Source organism: Podarcis raffonei, chromosome 1 (assembly GCF_027172205.1).
Source record: "Podarcis raffonei isolate rPodRaf1 chromosome 1, rPodRaf1.pri, whole genome shotgun sequence".
Taxonomy (NCBI): Eukaryota; Metazoa; Chordata; class Lepidosauria; order Squamata; family Lacertidae; genus Podarcis; species Podarcis raffonei.
In genome coordinates, this window is record NC_070602.1 from 84,519,591 (window position 1) to 84,545,737 (window position 26,147).

Consider the following 26,147-nt stretch of genomic DNA (forward strand, 5'->3'; position numbering starts at 1 on the left):
GAGGATGCACACAATTCTTTCTTCAATCAAGTTGGCAGCTCCGGAGCTACTAATCCCCATATGGCAGAGCCAGGCCCCTCGGGCTTGCTCAGGGCACTTGCCACTGAATCTTCCAGAGCAGGAAGGAAAAAGGGGGAAGGAAGCAGGTAATGGAGCTGTAGACTTTCCAGAGTCACAGTGTTTGGCTTGGCCTCTATCTCACAGGGACTATGACCTCCTTCCTTTTTAAAAAAACAACAACAACAAATGCTAAGGCTTTGTTTAGTAGGCTATCACTTTGCTATATAGCAAGCTATTCTGTTTTATTTAAAATAAGCTTTCTAATTCACCTGATGATGAATTCAGTGTAACTTGAAAGCTTGCCTACTGCTACACCAACAAAGGTTGGCATTTTTTCTCTTTTTTAAAAGCAGATTTTGCCTTAATATTTATCATTATTCTCAGAGAGCAAGACTGCAACAACTGTCCATCCTTTTATGGCATTTGCCGTGTGCTAGCTGACAAAGGAGGAGATGCAAGGACAGTATCTCTGTGTCCTGGAGCCCTGACCTCGAAAAGCACCCAGCTGCCAGGAAAAACAGAGCAGCTATGCACTCCTCTGGCAGCTTGAAAGAGACTCCGTCTGTGTGAGAAACCAGTGTCTGTGAGCAAGCATGCTGCTCTGTTAAAGAAAGATCAGGCTTGTAAGTGATCCAGAGAGAGATCTGGGGGTATTTATGTTGCTCCAAGGCCACTCTTGGTTCCACAAAGCATTTATTTGGGTTGAAAGAGCCCAGCAGGAACACTTCTCTCAATGTATAAAGATGATGGCTCCTAGAGGCATTTTCCAGACTTGCTAGGATTGTTGTTTTATGGGAATAGCAGGGCTTGAGAGAGGGAGGGGTTTTTCAAAGCAGACAGGGAGCACACTTGTGGCCCTTCTCTCTATCCCCTATGTCTAGGGCAAAGGAAAGGATTGGTAAATGGAAGTAAATGGAAGACCATCCGGAATGAATTGCAGGAAAGAGATTCCTCAGCCCAGCAGCCCTAACCCAATTCCTTGGTCCGCTGTGAACCCAGAGGATGGAGCCTGATGATATTCCTGTAGGAAGCCCAACACTATCTCTATAGGCAACAGAAAAAATCCCAGAGCGGGAACAGTTAAGACTTCAACAAAGAAAAGCCTCTAAAGGATTCTGAGCAGTTTATCCCACTTGCAGGGGGCAAGTCCCAAAGTATATTTTCCATCAGAGAGGGATCTTGCTGCAGATTAGCAGGGATCAAGCAAGGGATCTTCTCAGAGCTGTCCCAGGCTCAGCTGCTTTCTGGTCACATGCTCCTTTGGGCTGCTGTGTCCTCCCTTCTTATCTTTTGTCCCCTGTAACTGAAGGAGTTGCTTCCCCACAGAAATGGAAACTATGCTCCAGTCTCAAAGCCACAGTGAGGAAAGCAGTCAGTGGCACAAGGCTCCAAACCAGAGGGTTACGTTGTTTCTTGGCACCAGTGGATAGGCAGACCCGGGCACATACAGACACCTGCTGCCCTCATGCGCCGAACGGGAAGAGTGGCTTGAAGGATGCTCCTTGGGCCCAGCGCTCATGCATACCCTGACAGTATTACAGACAGGCTTATTAAGTGTGTAATATTAAATTAACCCAGATAAGAGCGTAAAAGCTTTTAAAGTCAATTCATTAAATATAATTATGAAGATAGCTTTTTTATGCGTGGCAGCAATCTGATCTCAATCACGGCGACGGTGCCGAGCCTGCTGGCCCCCACGGCATCTCTGCTCCCAACTGCGACTGCTCTTGGGCTGTGCCACCATTCCCAGGCAAGCGAGATCGCTCTACACTGACACCCTCCCCAAGCCCTGGTGTTAGCCGAGTGGGGTGTCAGTAACATTTACTGACCACACCAGGCCCTCCTATCTGATCTGGGGTTGCCGTCGGCCTCCCTTAATATTCATGGGCTGCTTGCTCCCTTTCTGACTCAAGTCTACCTGACACTCCATTGTTGCTATCCCAGGCTTGACTTCCTCCAAGTGTGGTTGACTTCTTCTTCATTCTGGGATGAAATCTGAAGCAGATGGGGGAGAGACAATGAGCAATGCTATCTTATCTCTCTTGGTGGGTGGGTAGGGATAAAGACTTGGATTCCTGCCCAACAGGACCTACTTTGACTCATCATACACACACCCTGGATGAAGAATGCCCCCGCATTTCCATCTAACTGCTTCCTTCCCTCTCACTGCCCTCCTCCCCACCCCCACAGGAGTTAATGAGGCTTTCCGCTCTCCCAAGGCTGCTTGCGCTCCTGCCCCAGTTAATTAACTGCTCCTGGGAAACAATTAATATCTGTCAGGAGATGTGGGGTCCATGCCAGCCACTCTGCCAAGTTTTCGCTCAGCAGCGATTGGGGGGACAGAACAGGGGAGCCCAGCCAGTCCCATACACCTTGAAGGTCAGACTCTAGAGACAGCTCTCTGCCCTGCAGATAGCATGCTTTTGCTGATGCTAAACTGGGGGAGGGGGGGTACCAGCCAGGCTTGGTCAAGGATATCGTATTTCTTAAGTGGGCCCAGCAGAGCCTTGAGGATGTTGTGACACTCAGCCTCTGCCTATTGCCCATGGCAACCGGTTCTCTTGCAGGTCCAGAAAGAGGCATAGGCTCTCAGCCAATTGTAGCAGCAAACACAACTACGGTTAGGTTGCCCTTTGCCTTGTGATATGTAGAAGCGCAGACTATGGAAACAACCAAAGAGTGGGAGATCAGCCTGAGTCACCCTCTGGCTTCCTGGCTTCCAAATCCATCTAATCAAAGGAAACCCAAAATGATGATAATGATGTGATGATCATTAATTTATTAATTGTCTTCTATATAACTATCTTAAGGCGATGCACAATAAAAACCATTTAAAACAGTTAAAAGCATGCCAAAAAAGAAAGAAAGAAAACCCCTCAGGAAATACATTTAAAACAAAACTGACACCATACAGAAATAAAGACTCATGGCAAATACCCCTTTATCCAGCTGGGAAAAGCTGTTGGAACAAAAATGTCCTCCATTGTTTCCAGAAAGTGAAGAGACTGGGCGCCTGTTGTATCTCTACAGGAATGCTATTCCACAGAATGCTATAACCCCATTAATTACGCCTAGGTAGCACAGATGCGGGTTTTGCATCCAACCAAAGACTACTCCAGATATACTGGATCCTGACAAAATGGACCTGTCTATTCCTGTCCAAGTGACCGACACTGAGAGTCATACACAATGTTAGTATTTTAGGGCTTGTTTGCCCAAGAGGTATAGGTAAGGTTTGAAGATGCTCTTTTAGCTGGTCTTACTGCAAGTCAAAAAGAGGTTTGGATTGCCAGGTTCTCCTGGGGAGAGCCTGAACCAAGAGCTGATGGCAGGGATGGAGGAACCTGCAGCCCTCTAGATGTTGTTGGCCTCCAACTTCCATCAGTCCTGGCCAGTATGGCCATTGATCAGGGATTATGGGAACTGGAGTCTACCAATATCAGGAGAATGACAGGTTCATCATCTCTGCTTGTGCTAGGGACATGCAAAACAACTTCTGGTTTGGCAGGACGGAGAAAGCATCACTGAAGCCAAAGAGACGCCAAAATTGGGGGACATTGTATCTACAGAAGGCATGCTTTCTGCAATTTGTGGAGTCACAAAAAGGGCCAAATCATCCAGGGCAGACTCAGAGCAGCAAGCATACCCTGCCAAGAAAGTAGCTTTGCACAGAACCAGAATTGATTGGTTGAATGGAGAAAGGGGTGCAGAGGCCTGGAGGCTGCATCGGCTCCTGGGACTGGTTACTTATTCAGATGCTTTGGACACAGATTCCCTCTCATTGCTGGTTGCTTATTAGCATTTTCCAGCCTGCGGGCAGCTCTGATGGATGGAGCACAGCATCGGCCTCCTCTCACTGCAGAGCCAAGGCCAACAACCCTTCTGCGGCTACAGCTCCACTCTGATCCCTTCCGCTACCCTTTCCCCCATGCCAGAGCAGCTAGCGGCTTTGGAACAGAAAAGTTACACAGCCTCCAGATCCCAGGAACAGGGATGGGTGGCCTCTCCTTCTCTTCCATGTTGCAAAGTAGCAGAGCATGTGGGTTAACAGATTGGTCTGTCCTTGGGAAAACCCCACAATAGGTAGAGGGATTTGGCTTAGGAGGTAAAACTAGAATGGGGTAGGAATTGTGGGGAGTCTACTTGTATACACACCTCTAAGTCATTATCTTGCCAAAGAACAGCACACAAGTGTGACCACCACTCGCTGACTGTACAGTCAATATGACTTGCTTGTGTGAATGAAATCATCGTAGAAGACAGACCTTGCATATCACACAAGGCTGAATGAATTGTTTCCAGGCAAGAGACTTCACATGTTCTGAGTATCACCAAGGACTGAATAACCAAGGATGTACATTTACATGTGTGAACAAGCTCGGAGGTGTACAAATGACCTTATGGGTGTTCAAAATAAAATTGTTTATGGAAAAGGGGAGGTACGTTCCCATCTTCTCACCTTAGAGCAACAGGGTGACTCACAAATCATTGGTTCTAAAATCCACATGGATTTCCAGGCAGTCTATGGGCCCCAGTATGAGCACAAGCAATGAAGAGTCCTGTGGCATGCTGAAGACATATTGTGGCATAAGAAGTGTTTGTGGTCTGCCTTATCGGATGCGTGCATTGCTCCATGCCACACAACTGATGAAGCAGATATTGTGCTGCAACAAATTTTTTAAGTCTGTAAACTGGCATTTATCATTTTTGCTACAACACCCCAAACACAGCGAGCCTTCAGGAATATGCCAGCATTAGCACAAGACAAGATGGTGACCTTGAACCAGTCACTCTCTTGTAACCTAACCTACATCACAGGGTTGCCGTGAGGATAAAATGGGTTGGGAAGACTGAGAGAACCACCTATGTTGCCATGAGCTCCTTGGAAGGAAGGAGGAATAGATAATAAAGAAGCAAATCCACAACTCAGTAATAGAATATCTGCTTTGCATTCAGAAGGTCTCAGGTTCAATCCCCAGCAACTCCATATGGGGTTGGGAGAGTCCCCTTGCTTGAAACTCTGGAGAGCTGCTGCCAATCAGTGTAGGCAATACTGAGTTAGAAGAACCAAGTCTCTGACTTGGTACAAGACAGCTTCCTATGCTGCTACGCAAACATCAAATTGGATGGGATATGGAGATGTCATCTGCAACAGATGCAGACACCACTCTGTGCTGGCTTTGGGGCTAGCAAGGGAACTCTAGAGAAGAGGCGGTGCAGCCAGCATGACAAAGCAGTGTGGCAATGATAGCTCCTTAAGTCATCAGAGGACAGTACATTTGCTAAGGATGCAATTTGCACTGGGGGTGAAGAGTAAAAGATGGTGGAGAGGCAAGAGGGCTCAAGAAAGGGAGGATGACCCTTGTATGCAAAGGCAGCCCCCAACCCCACCTTTTCCCTCTGTGAGATGCCAAAATGCATGGGTGGCCAACAAGTCCAAACGCTTGCCACGGGCCACATAAATCCAGCCGCTTGTTTAACAAAGCAGAAATTGCCTCTGCCCACTCTTACATCCTTCTGGGATTTGTTCTCTCCTCAGGCAGACCCATGTTCCTTCTGTTGGCAGGAAGCAGGCTATCCTCCCTCTCTCCCCTCTGCCACCTACCTCCCAACTACAAGCCACCGACACTAGCGGGACTGCCTGGGACTGCCTGCAGCCTCCTTTTCTCACTTCTCTCCATTGTGCGGGCTGGGGTTAGGGAAATGGATTGCACGGCTGCCTCTGAACAGTGGTGGCCAGGGAGCTGCACCAATGGGCAGGCAGGAGGTGGCAGGTGGAGGGGGAGGCGGCGCAGGGAACTCATTTACCCAGAGTAAAAATAGGCTGGAAAATGTGACATTTATTAAGTACGATTGTGGAGGAAAGGTCATTGCCAGCCCCAGCACCGAGACGGGGTGCCACTGATTATACAGCTGGGGAACGAGGCGGCAAAGCCAGGCTGAGCAACAGCAATTTGGGGGAGGGGGTGGTGTGTGTGTGTGTGTGTGTGTGTGTGTGTGTGTGAGAGAGAGAGAGAGAGAGAGAGAGAGAGAGAGAGAGAGAGAGAGAACACATGTGTTCTTTTGTGTTTCGAGCCCACAGTCCACCAGGCAGGGATCCCTGCTGTGTAGAGCCAGGGATGCCTTAGGATCAACATCTGCCTACACTCTCTGAACCTGGCTCATTCTCACCTCTAAACGCCCTGAGTTCCAGGCAAGGAACCACTTTGGAGAAGCTGAAGCAAAGCAGTTTAGTGCAGGAAGCACCCTCACATCCACAAAGCCCTCTGAAAATGTAGACCTGCAGGAAAGTCCTCTCTTAGGCAGCACTTTTTAATCAGGATTGCAGACCTTCCTGCTCTCCCCGCGCTATCTCATCCACACGTCGTCCTCTAATTCTTTGGATGATTTGCAAGACACAACTGCAGCATTTTGATTGTCTGCACACCCACGTCACCTTTCCCTCCACAAACACACACACACACACACACAACTCCAATCTCCCTACGGGTGGCTACAGCTCGGAAACCCTGTTATTCCCATGGAGAGCTGCCTTCCAAATGCCCCACAAATTCCCCAGGACTGAAGAAAAGAGACTTGATCAGATGGGAAATAGAAACAACAACCAATACTTAGGAACCTTCCCCAGAATGCTCTACCCCCCCCAAAAAAAAACACAGGATGATGAGATTGGCAGCAAGGGATTTAAAATAATAAGAAATAGAGAAGGAGAAGGAGAAGAAGAAGAAGAAGAAGAAGAAGAAGAAGAAGAAGAAGAAGAACCAAAAAACACACCACCTTTGACATCGATTCCAATTTTTTAGAAATGCATTAGCCTCCCCTACAAGTGCTGGAAGAGGAACCCCTGCAGAGCAGGTGCCAGCTGGGTAATTGTTCTTCTGAGTGTGCACACTGGTGTGCCTGAGCACATCCCCCTCCTGTGGATCTGCACAAGCTTCCATTGCCCCCCCCTCCTCAGAGCAAAGCCCCTCCCAATAACTTCCTTCTGTCCTCCCTTCATAACCTCTCCATCAACCGCACCTCTTATCCTTGAAAAGCTCTTTGCACCTTGCACTCCTTTACATAAACATATGCGAGAAAGGGCCCAAAATTTTAGGGCCGGCATTGATGGGAAGCTGCAGACTGCCCTGTAAATAGGGGGCTGTCCCTGGCAGCCCTAGGATAGGACCCCCTCTGCTTATGGACAATGGGGTCCAGATCCACTCACAACAGCCAAGGTAGGACAAACTGAGCCACAAAGCATCAGGTCCAGCCCAAGTGGCTGGTTAGGGGTTGCTACTGAGCCTGATGAGTGCCGAAGGAGTTAAGTGCCCATCCCATTTTTGCCCAGAGGCAAGTGCCTGTGACCCCTCCATGCCCCCTCCCCCTGCGCAGACACTGGGGAAGGAAAGGGGCTGAAGCAGAACCTGCCAATCCCTCCCTCCCTCCCACCCTGCTCAGCTAGTGCAAGGGAAGGACAAGGCTGCTGGGGAATCTCCTGTCCAGCAGAGGACAAAGAGCCAATTGATTTTCCCTGCACAATTCAAGTGATGGAAGGGGGGGGGGCTATTCTTGAGCCGAAGGTACGGGGTTCACACACACATTCAGCGGCCATCACTGCAGGGAAGGTGGTGGAGGAGCAAGACGTTTCCTGTGCGCATAGCCCACTCACCAAGGCAAGTCCTCCCACCCACCCCAGCTCCAACAGAGCAGAGGGTGCCCAGGAGTTGGGGCCGGTGCGGGGAGAGGGAGGCTCGCTGCTGCGGCTCAGCAAACGGCCCACCAAGATTTACTACGCTGGCCGGGCTTTACTGCACACGAGATGCTTACGCTGGGGAATCTTCCCGGCGGCCCCTTAATTTGCCGTCCCATAAAGAATGTGGATTTGTGACGCTAAATAGAGGGAGATCATTTACCGAGCGCGGCTCTTACTTACAGGATCTTTAAAGGGGATTCATCATGCGATGCAACGACGCGAGCGGCAGGCAGCTCAGCAGCCGAGGCAAGGGAGAGCAGCCACAGCGAGGGCAGGCGCTGGCGGCAGCTCCTTCCAAAGGAGAACGGTGACTATGTTTGCCTCCTCAGGGGCCTTGCCGAACCACACGGCCACTTAGTCCCTAATTTCTACACACCCACCCCACCCCACAAACGCCCCATTTCCCTTCGTTTTCGTGGATCCCTCAGAATCCAGAGCTGCAGCTGCTGAAACGGGTTAAAATCAGATATCCCACGCTACTAACAAAACCGGCCCAAAAGTGAAGATTTGGGTCCTGTTCCCCCAGCCCGCTGCCCTTTAAGTGTGGTGCCCCCAAGGGGCCATCGCGGGATATCCCTCCTGAAACCACGCACATCAAAGCAATGACTCTGGCACTGGGTGCCCACCGGAGGGGCATCCCCCATCCATCATCCATCCATAAGCACAGAATTTAGTCCTGGGCCAGAATTTAGCATGCTGGAGGGGGGGGGGAATACAAGCTTCCATTTAACAATAAAAAAGCAAGTTTCTAGCCCTCCATGAGACAAAAATCTTGTTTGAAAATGTAGACAATTTCTGGTGAAATTCTGGGGTCCATGACAACTTATGTGAGGGAATTGTGACTGGATTTTCCAACATTTATTTATTTGCATTTGTTTGCTTGCTTCCTTGATTTTTACTAAAATGCAGTCACAGGGGACTGCCAGTTCCTTCAGCGGCTGGAAGGGAAGGGAGGTGCTTAACCCTTCCTTGCTGCATCATTTTTTTGCTGAAAAATCCTTTCTTCCTGAACTGCTGTTTGTCCTGCGTTTTCCCTTAATGGAGCAAACAGCAGCTGGAGGAGGGGGCAGGTGTGGATCAAGAAAACAACACAGGGGAGGGGAATATTAAACACCCCCATCCTGCTGCTCCGAAGAAAAGCCCTCTGTAGCTACATTCCAGTAACAGCAGCAGCAAAAAGGTTACAAAGTCAAGAGGTGTGCAGTATTACTTAGAGCAGGATTTCCAGGGGTTACAGCTTCATTTGTCCAATATTTACAGACTGCAGAATATTCTCAGTGTTGATTTTGAGCAAAAAAATTGAACTGTGAGTGCAGCACAGACCCACGAAACTTAGAGAGTCTCTTGGCATTCTGACACAGCCTGCAAGGGGCTCATGCGACCAAGGACAGCAGACAACCCCTGTTAACTGTGGGGCAGGTTTCGCATAGGGCCCAGGGGAGGTGCGGTGTGCTCCTGGGTCCTGAGCCGTGTGTTTCCTCTGGGTCTGCCATACCAGACACGCACCCCCATAGCAGTGTTTGGGACAAGAGAGTACATCTGTGGCAGGCCCCGGAGAGGAAGATAGTCTTTAGATCCACTTGGCGTGCGTGCTCATGCATGGCCCTGTCTTCTCTCTTCTCAGCCTCACCTTCCAAGCTTCTCCCTGCCCTGCACCACCCTCCCCCCCCACCCCTCCGCACACAGTGATCAGAAGGCGAAGCAGCCTCCAATGTCCGCAGGAGAGAAGCAGCTCATTTCCAGAGTCATTATGGTCTGAAAAGGGTCCCATCAGGTATTCCGCCCGCTCAGCACATTTATTTCCCCAAACCACAGCGGGGATTTGTGATTTTCAGACTCAATATTAGAGCAAGCGCGGGGCCAGCTCATTCCACCCGGCGGGAAGCCTCCCTGATAGTGCAGGCACAGCCATGCCAGAAAAAGTGCCACGAAGAGGAAGGTGGAGTGGTTGCTGTGCCACCCTGGCCAGGACCGCGACAGTGCCACCATGGGCACCAAGCTGGGGGCACAGTCTGCTTTCAAATGGGGAAAGAACGGCATCTCTGAGGATACAAAAGACAAAATCTTGGAACCACCAAGTGTAGCCAGCACTGCCCAGGGAGCTCCCATCTTCTCCAAGCACCTGGAGAGCTTGTGACAAGCTTGTGGGAACCTGCAAACCCCCAGAGACTGTTGGACTCCAGCTCCCCTCCACCCCAGAAAGCTGGGCCAATGGTCAGGGATGATGGGAGTCCAACAACACCTGGAGGGCCACAGGTTCCCCATCCCAGACTTACAGCTTTCCTCACCTAACTTACAGGGTTATCCCCTCTTCCTTGTCTCAAGCTACTCTAGCAAGAGAAAAAGAATTGCCCAGACCAGAAGTGGGCATTTCCTTTAGTGCCCGATCTGCTTATCTCCATGCCTCTCTTTTTCCTCATATGTCTTGCATACAGCGGTATTCCCTGCCTGCATCTTACCTGACGCACCTGGCGTCCCATCACCCATGCTCTAGAGCTGTTCATGGGCCACAAAATCTGCTCTTTGGGGAAGGGCCACAGCTCACTGCCAGAGCATCTGCTTTGCACACAAAAGGTCCCACATACAATCTCAGGCATCTCCAGGTAGGGCTGGGAAAGACTTCCTCTCTGAAACCTGGGAGAGCCGCTGCCAGTCAGTGTAGACAATGCTAAGCTAGGCAGAACAAGTGTCTCAACTCGATATAAGGCAGTTTCCTATATTACTGTACTTTCTCCCACAGTGAAACTTGAGGCGCAAACTCAACCTTAGCATAAACATGGGTACCAGGAATGCATTCATTCCAACCAGTGTTTGACAGAATGCCCTAGAGAGCGCAGGAAAGGCACAATGAGTACTCACCACTGTGAAGTTCCCTGCAGAGCAGTTCTCGCCGCTGAAGCTGCAGTTCTTGAGCATGTCCTCAAGCTGGTGCCCAGTGCGGTTGACAATATCGGCCATGTCAGGGTCGGGGTAGAGCAGGTCAGAGGCCTTGTGTCCATCACGGTCCTTGGGCGGCAGCCCAGTCATGTTGGCCAGGTGGAAGATGTCGGCGTCAGTAAGGGCCGAGTGGCGGAAGCGGTTGATGTTGCAGATGGTCACAGCCGGGAATATCATCTTCTGGGTCGCCTCCTCGTCCAGGGTGGTGACGTGCGGGTGCTCCAGGTAGAAGAGCGCCGACCGGGCCGCCTGGTACAGGAAGAAGGCCAGAGAGGCCACAAATGCGAGCGCCCAGAGGGCCTGGCGGACCCCCAGCTGCCCTGGGCGGCAAATGTGGCCCAGGCCGTGCAGGGTGCTGGCCCCGGCAAAGGCGGCCAGGTCACGGTGGTGTGGCTGGCTGGGCTCCTCTAGCAAGCTCTCCTTGTCCCCTTCCTCTTTCGCCGCCTGCTTCTCATCCTCCTCTGCAAATTTGATTTTGCAGACAATCTCAATCGGCATCTGTGCTGAGGCACCAGGCAGCACGCTACCCCCCCAGCGAGGGGAGGCAGCGGGAGCCTGGGGTGCCCGGCACCGGCCGCTCTCCCCTGGCTGCTGCAGGACGCCCCTAAATTAGTCAGCCCAGCTGAGGAGGTGAAGCAGGACCGGGGAGCCTGACCCAGCCTCTTGGGAGCTCCCAGACGGAGGGCTCTGCCTCGGTGCCTTGTCTCACTAGTGATCTCCTGGTGCTTCCGTCCGCTTATCTGCACAAGCCCAGCTGTCAGAGCTGCCCGCCGCTGCCGCCGCTCCCTGTGCCGCTGTGTGTGCCGCTGCCGCTCCTCTGCACACCCGGTTAAGACCCCACCAGATACAGGCAGCATTTAGGCATCGTGTGCTAATAAAATCCAGGGGATACTTAATAATTCAAGGCATGTCAACATTATTTCATCCTCAAATAAAAAAAATAGAGGGAGAAGGAGGGAGGAAGAAGCGGGGGAAGCTCGCGAAAGACAGGCAAGCGGCAAGGAGGAAGGAAGGAAGGAAGGAAGAGCCGGGCAGCGGGAGCCTCTTCGCTCTCTGGAGCCACCACTCCAAAGTGATGCTGGAGCCACTTGTTTGAATCGCTCGCAAGCTGGCAAAGTCTGTGCCAAGGAAAGGAGGCAGCAGCACAAGGCAGCCTCTGCTGGGGTTGCTGCTGCTGCTCAGGGCTGCTCAAGCTCTTCAGGCAGAACAGGTTATCTCTCTCTCTCTCTCTGCCTCCCTGCCTGCCACCCACTTCCTCCAAGTGAGTACCCCTTGCTAGTGCCCAAGGCAGCTGCCCATTAACAGCTCCCCGCCTAATTCCTACCTTCCTCCATCTCCGCTGATCTGAAAAACTGCTCGCTAAAGATGCAAAAGGGAAGCAAAGGAAAAGGAGAGAGGGGAGGAAAAAGTTGAGAGAGGGAAGAAGACGACAAGAGGACTGCGTTCCTCCCGCGTCGTCGGCTGGTGCTCGGGTCCAACGGGCAGCGACGGCACAACAACCCCCTACACGCACACGCTCTCACACGCAATACACCCCCCCCCGCCCGCAGGCTCCAGGGCTGACTAATTGGAGAAGGAGCGGCCAACGAGGGGGAGCGGAAACGAGGAGACGCCCCCTCCTCCCATCGATCCCGCTCCCCACGGAACAAACAAGAGGCAAAAAGTGAAAGGCTTATTGATCGGAGGGAGGGAGGGAGCGCAGCTGCTGGGGATTAGGGCAGGAGCAGGCGTGCGGGGCGCGGGGGTGCGGGGTGGGGAGGAGCGGGTCCGGGTGTGTGCGTGTGCTTTCCGGAGGAAAATGAAGGCTGCGCAGCCGGGACCGCGGCACTGCCCAGACCCAGCCTGCAGCGCAGCCGCTTTCCCTGCACCATTGATTCCCTTCAGTCCCGTTTGCTTAGGAGGCAGTTCTAATTGCTTTTGCAAAAGGGTCTGTTTGCCGCCGCCTCCTCCCCGCCCCTGCCTGGCCAAGTGGAATCAGGGCCAGGGAAAACCCCCACCGGCAACTGCAGCTGGCGCGGGACCAGGGAGGCCGAGCAGAGGAGGGAGAGGAGGCGGCCTGGGGGTGCCCAGTAGGGAGAGGGGGCCGAGACTGCGAGGAGAGGGCGGGGAGCAGCGCGGCCTAGCGGGTGGGGCGGCGGTGGCCAGGACAGACAGACGCGCCAACTCTGCCCAGGAGAGGAAGCGCCGGCAGCCCAGGACTCCGGAGAGCCTCAAGCCAGCAAAGTTCTTGCCGGCAAGCCGAGCCCCACGCGCTGCGCTCGCTGCGAAGCCGCCCTCTTGCGGAGCCGGGCCAGCGGCCCACTTCGCGCCGCCGCCGCCGGTGGCTCTCGGCGGCTTCTGGCAGCTGCTCAGCTAGGGAGATCCGGGGGTTGCGCCCGGAGACCCTTCTGCACGCCAAGCGCGTGTTCTCTCAGCTGTGGGGAGGGTGATCCCCCAACACCACCACCCCCAGCTTGGCTGGGGCAAGACCCGTGTCCGACTTCCCTGAGAATGGGATGTTGTTCTTGTTGTTGACGGGGGGGGGGGGAGCAGCGGCGGAAAGCGCGCCTTGCGAGGAGACAGGAACCGCGCGGACTCTCGCCGTGGGAAGCCCCGCGGCCCTGCCACCCCCGCCCCGAGGCTCAGCCGGTCACAGCGACCTTCACTCCGCCCGGCCGATGCCAGCGGGCTAATCCGGACCGAGGAGCGCCACGCTCACACGCCTTCGATCCCTGCAATCGACTGGCACGGAATACACACGTCCCTCCCGCGGGTCAATACGGAAGGACAGGTCTCTCCTGGCTGAGCAGCGGGCGCTGATCGATGCCCAGGGCGGAAGGCCAAGGTGGCTCCAGGCCAGCGGCAGGAGGAGGAGGAGGAGAGGGCGACGGGGGACGGAGACGGAGACGGAAACCACCGAGGCAGGGGAAAGGGGGAATAAAGGGGGGGAACCACCATATTAATAACGGGAGAGGGCGGGGGTCCTAAATCAATGGGGTGGGGCGGAGGGGCGACCCCGTCTACCTTCTTCAGGAAGCACCGTCCCCTCTGCCCGGACTGCTCAAGTTTATTTCTTGGAGGCCACATTCAGACATGCAGAAAGAGTCCGGTCAGAGGCGGGGAGCAGGCGGGGGTCGCTTCTCTGGCCTCCCGGGTTCCGAATCCCTTAATGCCGATGAGTTAACCCTTACCACTCTTTAATCACTCTGCCTTATCACAACCGTGTTAAACAATGCATTTCTTCCATCCGTTCAACGTTTGCGAAAATTCTAGTCAGTGAGTGCCAAGTATGGTGTCAGGAGGTGATAGAGGCGATTAATCAATGCAGAGACGGAAGAAAGACAGAAAGATTCGGGTGAGGGTTACATCCACTGCTAGGATTCTGCCTGGAAATTAGTGGAGGGGTAGACGGGAGGAACGGGTGATGCCGACTCCTTTACATGCTGGTCTCTCCCCACCCCCGCCCCAAATTCTCCCTTCCTTCTTTGGAGCCCACATTCATTTATTCATTATATTTCTATGCTGCTTTTCACTCAGATGGGTCACAAAGCAGCTAACAAACAATAAATGACATAATAAACACCACAATAACAACGTAAGTCATATAAAACAATTAACAAATCATCAGTAAAACAATTACAAATCAAAAGAACAATCACCTTCTATTTACCAAACAACTAAAAAATAGGGTAAGCAGCACAACCACAAGAAAAGTCATAAAATTCACAAAGCATTACAGCACTCATAATCCACAAAACAATAACAACATAAACTAACAACCAAAAACAAACTAAATACTGTTTGTGTCTCTTTAAGACTGCCGGTCTAGACTGAGGGTCTAGATTCTTCTGTACTCACAAGTGCAAATTTTAATTTTGCTGTTAATACATTTATTTTGTTCAAAAGCAGTTCTGTACAAAAAAAGCTATTTAAAAAATACAGGGAATGTGCTTTCAAGCAACAACTGGTAGGAAAAGGCAGGCTACATCTTTTCCTTTGGGCTGATGGAAGCAAAATGGAAGTAGGGGGTGAGACAATAGATGGCAAAATGTCACCACACATGTAAAAAAAAAACCCAAAATGCCCACCCACACTATGTGCTTCAGTGGATCCTCCTCCCATCAGATTATTCAGGGATTGGGAAAATCCAAATTTAGCAGGGAGAAGTGTAGGCTGCCACTTAGGGTTCATCCGCACATCCATTTGTCCAACTGGATCCTATGCCTTTGCCCCACCACTTTCCCCTAGAAAGCTTGCTCTTTAGTGCTGAATAATAATAATAATAATAATAATAATAATAATAATAATAATTATTATTATTATTATTATTATTATTAGAATTTATATACCACCCTATACCTGAAGGTCTCAGGGTGGTTCACAGAAAAGATCACAATATTTAAAATCAACATAAAAACAATAACACCCCCCTGGATCTTGCCAGCAAAAGGGCTAAACGTTCCCTGCTGACCGAGCATCCCATAGCAAGAGGAGGAAGTATCCTCAAACAGGCATTGTGAAGCATAAACCTGCCCCACTTTAATAACAGCCGTTTCCCAGAGTTTGAGAGTGATGAAGTAGGCAAGCCAGTAGCAGGTGAAAAGGCATGCAGGTGGCAGATAAAGATTTTTATTTTATTTCATTTTATTTTATTTTATTTTATTTTTAAGGAAATATTAAGTAACCCAGCTATAAGCCTGACAAGGTAGTAACTCTGCTCCCCCTGTGCTGACTCAGGCAGAGCTGCTCCCCTGGGTGACATCCTTGCCCCATCATGACTGTGGGCAGGTGGCAGCAGCAATGAATTAGAAGCCACCCTGAGAGCTTGCTGGTCCCTGGATCCTGGCCCCATCCTGGCTGGAGCCTGCACGACATCCCTTTCCCAGGTCCCTCTTCTGCCCTGGTTCAGACCATGCCAGCTGCATGCTCAGCCCCATGCCTAAAGGGGCTCAAATCTGGGAGTTATCATTAATTTTGATCTAATTGAAGGCAATGTGGCTGCAGAGCCCAGCTGGTCGAAGCATGAGTCTCTCTGCTTCATGCCAAGCAGAGCCTCCTGAACCTGCGGCAGAGAGAGAGAGAAGGGTTGGTTGGTGCCCCTCCTGCAGTGCTTGTTATCACAGGCAGGTCAGGCTCTCAATGAGGGCGGCAGGCAGCACTGCTTTGGGGAGATCCGGGATGACAAGATGTCCAGTCTAATTATACATGTGCTGCCAGAGGGGCTGGTGCAGCCATCATGGCTGGTTCCTCTGCAGGCTGTTCAACTCTTTGCACAGAGAAGCCTAAGAGGAAGGAGCATGGGATGGCAGGCAGGCGGGTGCATAGCTGGGTGGGCAGCAGAGAGGGCAAATGGGGGGAGCACCCAATACATCCAGGCCCCATGCAACGTTAGTCAGGCAATGGGGTTTCTCTTTTTTAAAAACATCAAAAACCCACATACACCACACAAACATTACTAGACAAACAGCACAGCTACTCTTCCAAAGAATGTGGATACAATCAAAGTGTCATGCCCTGCATGATTCAGTGCAAAATAAAAATGGGGAGGGAATATGCATTGGTTAAGCTGCCTGGGAAGTTGTGGATTTGGTTTCACAATTTGCAAATTCCAATTCAGGATGATGGATGCTTCACAAATAATGATCAGGACACTTAGCATGTATGTAATAATTTTTAAATCTTCAAAACAGCTCACATATATGAATCTCAGTAATTCTTACAAGAGTACTGGTAAAAAAGTCTTGGCCAAACATATTTAATGGTGTGGGGGAACTAGGGTCAATACCAGCCTGGACATTTCCATCTAACATACATATCTATAGGGCACGAAGGACTTTTAAAACAGTGGAGTGTGAGTGTGTAGATAGGTAGGTAGGTAGATATCTCACATACTGTGGGTGTCCTGTTGTACTCCATCCTTTCTTCAGCCTTGCCTATTTACCTCCATCCAAGTTAACTCACCAACAAAAATCCAGTCTGTACAGAGAAAAACAGAACCGGCCCAGGGCTTCACCTATGCCAGAATGCAACCCAAGAATCTGCTTCCAATACTAGAGCTGAGCCTACAATAAAATTGCCTCTGGGCATACACAGGGTGCATTTCTGTCACCACTGAGCAACAACAGCTTACTTACTCCCTACACCCTTAAAAAAAATAGTGGCTGCTTACTAAGGAACTAGGGACGCGGGTGGCGCTGTGGGTTAAACCACAGAGCATAGGACTTGCCAATCAGAAGGTCGGCGGTTCGAATCCCCGCGACCGGGTGAGCTCCTGTTGCTCGGTCCCTGCTCCTGCCAATCTAGCAGTTCGAAAGCATGTCAAAGTGCAAGAGATAAATAGGTACCGCTCCGGCGGGAAGGTAAACGGAGTTTCCGTCCACTGCTCTGGTTCGCCAGAAGTGGCTTAGTCATGCTGGCCACATGACCTGGAAGCTGTACGCCGGCTCCCTCGGCCAATAAAGCAAGATGAGCGCCGCAACCCCAAAGTTGGCCATGACTGGACCTAATGGTCGGGGGTCCCTTTACCTTTACTAAGGAACTACCATACCACTGCTTAGGTTTATAGGATCATTACCAGAGAGTAGTCCTTGACACCTGTTTGAAACTAAGATATCTGAAGGACTTCACAATCCCACATGTGTCTCTTTGCGCCTTCAGTGTCAGAGGATCTTCACTGTGTGGCATGAGACAGGGCTTCTTCAGTTATTGTGCTATGGTTCTTCTAATTTTCTTCTGCGGTGGGCCCGCCTGGCCCAGTCATCACTAACTTGGCTCTTTAAGGATGCTTTTGGATGCTGACACTATGTTTTTTAAGTTATGATGGTGGTGGTGATGTTGTTCAAAACTGTTTTACTAGATACTGTTGTATTGCTTTATTATTTCTTGCTTGCATCTGCAAGCTGCATGGGGAGGAGGTCATTTGGGATCAAAAGTGCATGGCATGAAATAAGGTAAGTACATAAATAAGTCCACCAATTTTTTAAAGATAATTACATCTCCTGCATGGACCCAGAACTCAGCATAACTCTAAAACAACACTGGCTAGATGTTCATTTGAATTTTATCATCCACACATCCTGAAGATGTGTCTCCAGATCTTCCCTGGAAAACTTGTTCCCAGGTCTTTCAACAGGTGCAAAGTTTATTCTAGTGTGTGCTAAATGTAAGAGCTTATCCACACTTACCTTTCCTTCACTCTTTCAAGGAAAGGTCCGCACTCAAAAGCTCAGTGTCCAAATGTGACATCTTTTGTCCCAGAGTTTTCCCTGTGGAAACCCACTCTTTAAAGCTCAGTCGGAGCAAACAAAAATCTGTGGAAAACCCGAATTGACATTTACTGTGAGTGCTAAAGAGCAGGTTTTTGCAGGGAAAGCTCTGGGGCAAAAAGAACAACAACAAAAACACTCAGACAAGGAGCTTTTAAGCATGGATTTGTGTTTGGAAACAATGGGGCAAAAGTAAGTTTGGATAAGGCCTAAGTCTCCCTACAGTTTCCAATCAATAGGCTTTATGGGTAGACTCGAACATTTGCAAACCTTTTATTAGCTGAAGACATATTGCTCAGTGCTTTTATGTTTAAAACTGCTAAACTGCACCTTCATCCACACACATGAATTACCGGGCAATGTACATAAAAAGACAAATAACCATACAATATTGAAACAAGCAATAAATATCATAACCACATAATTACGTAACTGTTTAAAAGCCTGAAACTATTTAACCAACTAACATGGTCCAGTAGACTGGGGTAGCTGTGATGGTTGAGGCTGATGGGAAGGTGAGTCCAAAAACTTCTGGAGGATACTGTGTTGACTACCTCTGCATAAAAGCCGGGGCAGATAAAAACATATTAGCCAAAAGGAGTACACAGTTCGTGCCTGCCATATTCTCTCCAGGTATTTCAAAGCACAGTCTTCTTCAAATATTTCTATTTTCCTCTCTGAAAACATCCAGTTACTTCCATTTTCCTTCCATCTTTCAAAGCCCAGCCAAGGGCAAACTAGAGTCAGGTATTGTGTGAAAGCACACAACAAAGGTGTATTGATGTACAGAATATAGATGTACAGAAACACCCTGAATTCTGGTGTCAGAATTATGTAGGGGAATTCAGCACCTTTGCTCTTTCATTCCAGGGGCAGGGGAGATACAGCTGCATGGCAGAGAATATGCTTTGCAAGCAGAAGGCCCCAATTTAAATCCCTGGCATTTCCCTTTATGCATCCTGGGTAATAGGAATGGGAAAGTTCTTAATTTGAGGCTTTAGAGAACTGCTACCAATCAGAAGGGACAATCTTGGTCCAGATGATCGGAGTCAGATCACTGGTCGGCTTCACGCATGTAGGTAGTAGGGAACAATGAGCAACTTCAGCAGCCTGGTGTGCTGCCGGTCTTTTGAGAAGACAGTGCAGTTTTTCTGACCTCAGTGCAAACCCAGCCTCATAGCCTGAGAAGTAGGACAGCCAGTACCCTACTGCAAAATTGCAATCCATGCACTTCATCCGCTCACATCAGTGGGCTGAACACAGGGACAACATGCTTGTCCAGTCCCAAAGAGGCATGTTTTGCATCTACAGAGATTGTGGAATGTTGGTTCTATACTTGCTCTACTGTTCAGTTGAACAGCTTGGGACCCAGATCTTCCAGAAAGACCCTTCCCCCTTTAGCAGCGGTATACTATGCTTCTACTAAGGAGAGGGCTTTTTCTGTGGTAGCACCTTGTCTTTAGAATACCCTTCCTAAGGAGGGTTTTTTTTGGCACCAGGTGAAAACCCTTCTTTTTGTCCAGGTATTTTAATCAAATATAATTTTTGGAATTGTGGTTCATTTGTTTGTTAGCTTTTGGTGTTTTGTGTTCTATTTTGTTATACTTATTTGTTGGTTTAAATTGTACTTTTGCTGTGTGGTTTTGTTTTATTTACGCTTTTTGTACACTGTTCTTAGAATCTTTTGATGAAGGATGGTTAAGAAATATTTTAATTAATAATAAGCCAGTGAGATTTCATTTGAATTCTCATGGAATGTAAATGTATCCACATATTCATCCATCATTTGTATGTTTACCCATCCTTCCCTCCATTGTTCATTATGGTTAGCAACTGTGCTACACTTCTGGATTCTAACAATGGATCTTATTCTACTCTTGCTATGGCTCACGTGCTCATCCCACAATATGGTGTTCTTCCATTTATGAACATTCATGGCTATATCCTTTGTACCTGCTGCTGCACCATTTCCTTCAGCACTATAGACAGCAAATGCTAATATTTCTCCTCTGAGACCAAAGATGTTTCCGTGCAGAGCTGTGACTTTAAGCAGAGACTGTTGACTCTGTTACATCAGTTTCCACTGGATCACAGATTCTAAACAAGAACTTTCCAAACTGTGTGTCGCGACACATTAGTGTGACGGCTGCATTGTGTAGGTGAGTGTGTGAATGCTTCCTGCGCTCCTCCCAGGGCTGGAAAGGGGTTAGTTTAACCTCCAGTTTGCTAGTAAAACTGAATTACTGTGTTGCGAAAATGATGCATGTCTAAAAAGTGTGTCATCAACATGAAAAGTTTTGAAAGCTGTGTTCTAAACCTTCCCAATTAGCAACAAGAATTGAGAAACTGCCCTTCTGAGCATTTTGGCATTCTGCAGCTAGAATAGCTGAGGTCAGAGATGGTCAAACTTTTTTTCTGTTGAGGGCCTATTCTGGGCTGCAAGGTAGGTGGAGCCACCTATGTTCTCTTCTTGCCACCTCTTTTCTCCCACCCTTTCCCCTCTATATCTCTCTGCAATATCCTCTGTATTCTCAATTTAAGTATGTTTAACAAATTAACGTTAATTTCTAACGGATCACATGAATTACTGAATACAACACATGCATTTTGTTTACTTGGCATAAGCCAAGTTTAATTATTATATCTTTTTTTACTACCAATAATCACTGGATTTGCCAACACCATTCCCCTACAATGCATTAGAGTACTATTTTCCACTGCTATGGAAGTTACATGTGATCACAGACTGGTCATTTCATAGGGGTAATTCTTGGGATGACTAAGTCACATGATGTTCGGGTTACGCACCAGTCAGCTTTGACTGATGCAATGGGCAGAGGTGGGTATGTTTAGGGCAATTGCAACATTAACATGAAAGGTACTGAAAGCCCTGTGGCTTGTGGTTGAAATGCTGCCAACCTACAGAAAACATGGTTCATGTTTTCAATTATATTAGTGGTGAGTGAGTGTGCAATTCTGCCATGGCAAGTGTGCACCCCAGGTTTAACTGCAACATTTGTCAAATATGAAGTGCTATGGGGAAACCTAGTGACAGACATGTAGGTAAGTCTCACATGGAACAATTAATATTTAAACCAGGTGAACTATTTCCACTTCCCAGCAACACCTTTAAAAAAATTTAATCAATAATGCCGGGCCGTTTTACATTGCAGGTATCCAGTCTTCTTCTCCTGAGTCTCCAGAATTGGGTGGCAATGATCCCCAGTCTATCAAGGAGGAACCGGAAGGGAGTTTGCTTGGGGAGTGATGAGCAACTGAAAATTCCCCCCTCCTGGCAGTTTTAAACCAAAATAGCATCTACCATACCCTTACAAGCACCCTCACCAAGCCCCATATTTCTTGTTGCCCAAGGATCATAATAAGTCCCCAAATGTTGGTGAGGAGGCACTCTCAGGCATGTCCTCCCAGCACACCTTGAAGCCAAACTAGCACAGGCAACAGTAAAAGGGAACTGTCCACCAGAATGCTCAGTGTTATCCTGACGGAAGGCTTCATTACTCCATAATCCTAGACGTGATTTTGTTTGGGGGGGGGGGAGTTTGATTTGCTCTCCAACTGGGAAGGGAAGGAAGCATGCATGTGCTCTGAGAAATTGAGAGTACTATTAACAACCACTGAACAGAAGGGAATTTTTAAAACAAGTCCCTTGGGAAAGTACAGAGCACATTTCAGAACCTGCAATTTGCTATTGATAACATTCTCCATTCTATCCTCTATCCACTCCACACACACACACACACACACACACCAATGGGGTATAAGGAACTTTCTGGAATGGCGGGGGTGGGGACGGGGACTGGTGCACTTCAGCCACTGTCTTGTGGTCACTGAGACCCAAATCAACTTACTGATGTTGGGAGTTCAGTTTTCAAAAGATTCAGAGGAATGAATGGTTTGATTTCACTTATTTGGGAGAGGGGAACAATAATACCTATTACATATTTAAAGCACTTTTTATAAAAGTTCTTTACAGAGAGTAAAGCAAACTCACTAACAATGACTTTTTATCAGACCACCTGGGTGGGTGAGCAGGGTGCTGGAATCACCCAGCTGTGCCCACCTGGATACGTGGATGCAGCATCATGGCAGATTTGAGGATCAGGGAGGAGGAGTTAGTGTGGTCCACAGAAATTATCTTTCTCACTCTCCAGGCTCTCTGTTCGTGGTGGGAGGGGGGGAGGGAGAGATCTAGAATGTGTGTTCCTTGCATCTGACAACCAGAACAGATTAGGGATTCTGCTGGTTTACTGCACGCCTCACTGCCCAGCAACCTCCCTGCCTGACAGAACTAGTCTTGGAGGTGGTGTTGAAGACTTCAGCATCCATGCTGAGATGACTGGCTCTGGGGTGGCTCAAGACTTAATGGCTACCATGGCAATAATGGGGCTGCCCCAACATGTCACCACCCTAATGCATGTGGCAGGCCACACTCTGGACCTTGTTTTCTCAACTGTGCAGGAAAAGGGTGATCTGGAAGGAGGGGTATTGAAACCAGTCCCTTTTAATGATCAAATCACTTCCTGTTGAGATTTAGACTTTCAGCACCTCTTCCCCTGTGCAGAGGCAGGGGACCTATTCAGACGGTCGGCCCTCAAGGCTGATGGATCAAATGGATTTCCACATGGCTCTGAGGGATCTTCTGGCTGATATGACTGGTGCTCCTGTTGAAGTCCTGGCCAACCTCTGGAACACCTGAATGGCTCAGGCCATTGACACAATTGCTCCTGAGCACCCTCTCTTACTTCATGGAATTTGTTTAGCTCCCTGGTATACTGCAGAGCTTGGGAGGAGGAAGCAAGCTGGGAAATGACTTGAATGTGAGTGGAGGAAAACTGCAACCAAACATCGAGCCCACCTAGTGGTAGTGAAGAGAGCGTAGAAGGCATACTTTGCTGCCCCTATTGCATCCTCATTGTGCTGTCATTGTGCTGTCCAGCAAAGCTTTTCTAGGTAGTGCAGGGCCTTTTATACTTTGACCCGAAGAAGGTGACAGGACCAATGGTAGATCATTTGCAAAGTGTTTTGATTTGTTTGCAAAGCATTTTGAGGATAGATTCACTTGAATCCACCAGGACTTTGACTCCACTGTTACAGTAGATGAATCTCAACAGGGGTCCAGAGCATTGTCTAGTTCTGTTATGTTGAATGAGTTTCAGTTATAATAATAATAATTTATTATTTGTACCCCGCCCATCTGGCTGGGTTTCCCCAGCCACTCTGGGCGGCTTCCAATGAAGATGAAAAATACATCAAATTAGTTAGTAATGCTCGAGGATGTGGACAAGGTCTTTTGATCAATCAGGGCAACCAGTTGTGCTCTGGACCCTTGCCCATCTTGGCTGATAAAAACTAGTAGGGATGGGGTAGCTGGCTGGGCCAGGGAGGTGATTAATGTCTCCTTTGAAGAGGTGGTGGTCCCTGCCTGCTTGAAAGAGACAATGGTATTTTTGTATTTTAACATTGTAAACCACCCTGTGATTTTCATATGAAGGGCAGTATATAAATTTTATAAATAATGATAATAATAGAATAATATTTGCACTTTTAAATTCTATTTTCAAAAGAGTGAGTGGAGCTAACTGACATACAATAGGGCTTTTTCTTTGCCAGACCCCCCCAATAGTACAGAATATTGAGCACAATCAAGACTACAGCTAGCGCTGTTAACTCCTCCCATTACAATCAAGGAAACTTAATGAGTACACAGACATTTCTCCCATTATAATCAATGGGGCTTTAAAGTGCTAAACTTAGGCTATAACATGCCCACTGTGACCCCTGATTATGTGAGTTTATGTGCTGTTTATTACTGGACCCTAGTCGGATTTCTATTTTGCATAAACCATTTATTACAAAAAAGTGTTCATTCTAAACTGCAGTTATGATAAACCATTTATATATTTTCGCCTGTTATGCTTCAATTCCCCCCCACAGTTTTTTTATTAAGATTTGTGAAAAAGATGATTGCACAATGTTGCAAACTAAAACATATTATGAATGTAAAACCCCCCAATACAAAACGAACAGAAAAAGAAACACATATATAAAACTAAACAATCAATTCTTGCCTGCCACCAGATACAGTAACACAAGCAGGAATGTTTGTTCATATACAGCAATGCATAATCACAGTCTCATTTGGGGGCTGTATTTTTCTGGTCTTTTCCTGGGACAGAAGTGACCTCTGTGGGGTATTAATACATATTTGTAGTTTTGTCTTTTTGGTTAAAATTAGGGGAAAGGGGGTGGACTCTTTTTAGCATTGGCCAGATTTCTTTGCACCATCTTGCTCCTGTGCTGTAGATATGCAGCAGCAGAAACTGAATTTTGGGTTCCACAGTTCATTCCACTTGCTAGAATGGCCGTGAATGAATTCTGCTGCTACAAGAGAACAGAGAAAAAGCATTGGCCTCACTAGCAACTAGATTGGCCCTTTGGTCTTTCTCTAATCGACAATGACAAATCAAGAGACTTTAGCAGGTTGCCAGCCTCTTCAGGCCTATAGCCTCACTTTTCAGCTCAAGCTGCTGCGCTGCCATAGCCAGGGATTCTCTCTCGTCTTCCACCATGCTTCATCCCTGCAGTTGGTTGCCTCTGCCAACTCCAAAACTGCATCCTCCCTTGGTCAGTAGGGCAGTCAGCCACTCTACAGTCAACAATGCTGCCAGCTCAGAGGGCACTGGGGAGTCCCCACGTGTACAGACATAACTCTTTTTCTTGTGCTTCGCTTTATTGCGCTTTGCAGATACTGTTCCTTCAGAGGATGTGGGTGTAGCTGAAGGCTTCCAGGGGAAAGAAGCCTCCTGCCATCACTGCCCATCCTGCCCCTTCACCCGTAACATTTACATGCACTAGGAAACAAAAAACAAACAAACCTGTGACTTGCTATACAGTGGTACCTCTGGTTACGTTCCGGAGGTCCGTTCTTAACCTGAAACTGTTCTTAACCTGAAGCACCACTTTAGCTAATGGGGTCTCCCGCTGCCGCCACACGATTTCTGTTCTCATCCTGAAGCAAAGTTCTTAACCCGAGGTACTATTTATGGGTTAGCGGAGTCTGTAACCTGAAGCTTATGTAACCTGAGGTATTGCAATATTCACTTTATTGCTGTGGCCTGGAACTGAACCCGCAGTATATCCGAGTTATGCCTGTATCTACTCCAAAGAAAACATCCACTGAGTCTTCAGGTTTCAGGATCGCCCATTCAGAATTTGCTCTTCTGGCCTTTTCTGTGTTTATCCATGGCCACAGAAATATTCAGGTGAATATTCCTCCACAGGAGTAAATGAACCCAGAGATGTGGCCACAGGGAAAAAAGCAAGGAAAAGGAACTTCTGGATGGGCTGCCTTTTTGGCTTAAGACACACACTTCACACCAGGCATTCATAACAAAGCCAAGTTCAACCTTGTAGCATTTTGCCAAGTTCAAATTTGCAGCACTTTCCAGGCATTTTCCATGGGGCTGGAGCAAGCACAAGTGTGGGTGGTTTGTAAACAAAGGACTGGATGCCACAGAAAGAAAGAGAAACAGTCGTGGGTGGGTGTTTGGTTTTTTGTGCCCCCCCCCCAGCAACAGGGCTTTCCCAACTGAAGAGGAGGCAGGGAAATACATGAATTCCTTCTATTGAAAGCTGAAACGACATCAATCAGCTGCCATGCAGGGAAGGAGGAGCAAGTGGGTAGGTGGGAAAGAGGGGCTGAATCACCAGCCCCTTCTTCTTGCTGAACATCTGGTTGCTTCTGGATAAGAAAGAGGAACCATGTACCCTGCGCTGAGTTGCTCCTGTAGTTTGTGCTTCCAAGGCACAAGTTGGGAAGCAAAAGAGACTGGCTGGAAGTAACATAAGGCACGAGCACTGTGCACTGCCATTGACCCTGTGCCATTTATCATTTGAGGTAGGGACTCAAACTAGTGGTTTATACCACTAGTTGGTGACTGCAAAGTACTTTTATTAGAGGCACAGAGCTGACAAGTAGGTGGAACAAGACAAAGCAGTAAAGCTCATTAAGCAAAAGGAAAGTGGGATTAATGGAAATACACAAATGTAGTTTGATATATGTAGGGTTGAAGTACTAAGCATATTTTTCCATACAAAACAGAACAATCTTTCCCTTTCCTCCCCCTGTGCCCCACCTAATCCTCCAGGGC

General features: G+C 48.6%; 1 protein-coding gene across 3 annotated transcripts in view; it reads right to left on the reverse strand.

Annotated features, from left to right (window-relative positions):
• ASIC4 (acid sensing ion channel subunit family member 4) overlaps window positions 1-26,147 on the reverse strand; it is a 210,355-nt gene that overhangs the window by 80,355 nt on the left and 103,853 nt on the right. Inside the window, exon 1 of one of the 3 annotated variants that reach the window (XM_053400831.1) lies at window positions 10,655-12,725. The exons of 1 other annotated variant lie outside the window; for it this stretch is intronic. In XM_053400831.1, coding sequence (XP_053256806.1) covers window positions 10,655-11,230 — 576 coding nt within the window. In that variant the 5' untranslated portion in view covers window positions 11,231-12,725. Of the gene's footprint in view, window positions 1-10,654; window positions 12,726-26,147 lie in introns of those variants that run through there. One more of the 3 variants, XM_053400859.1, reaches the window with a different exon arrangement.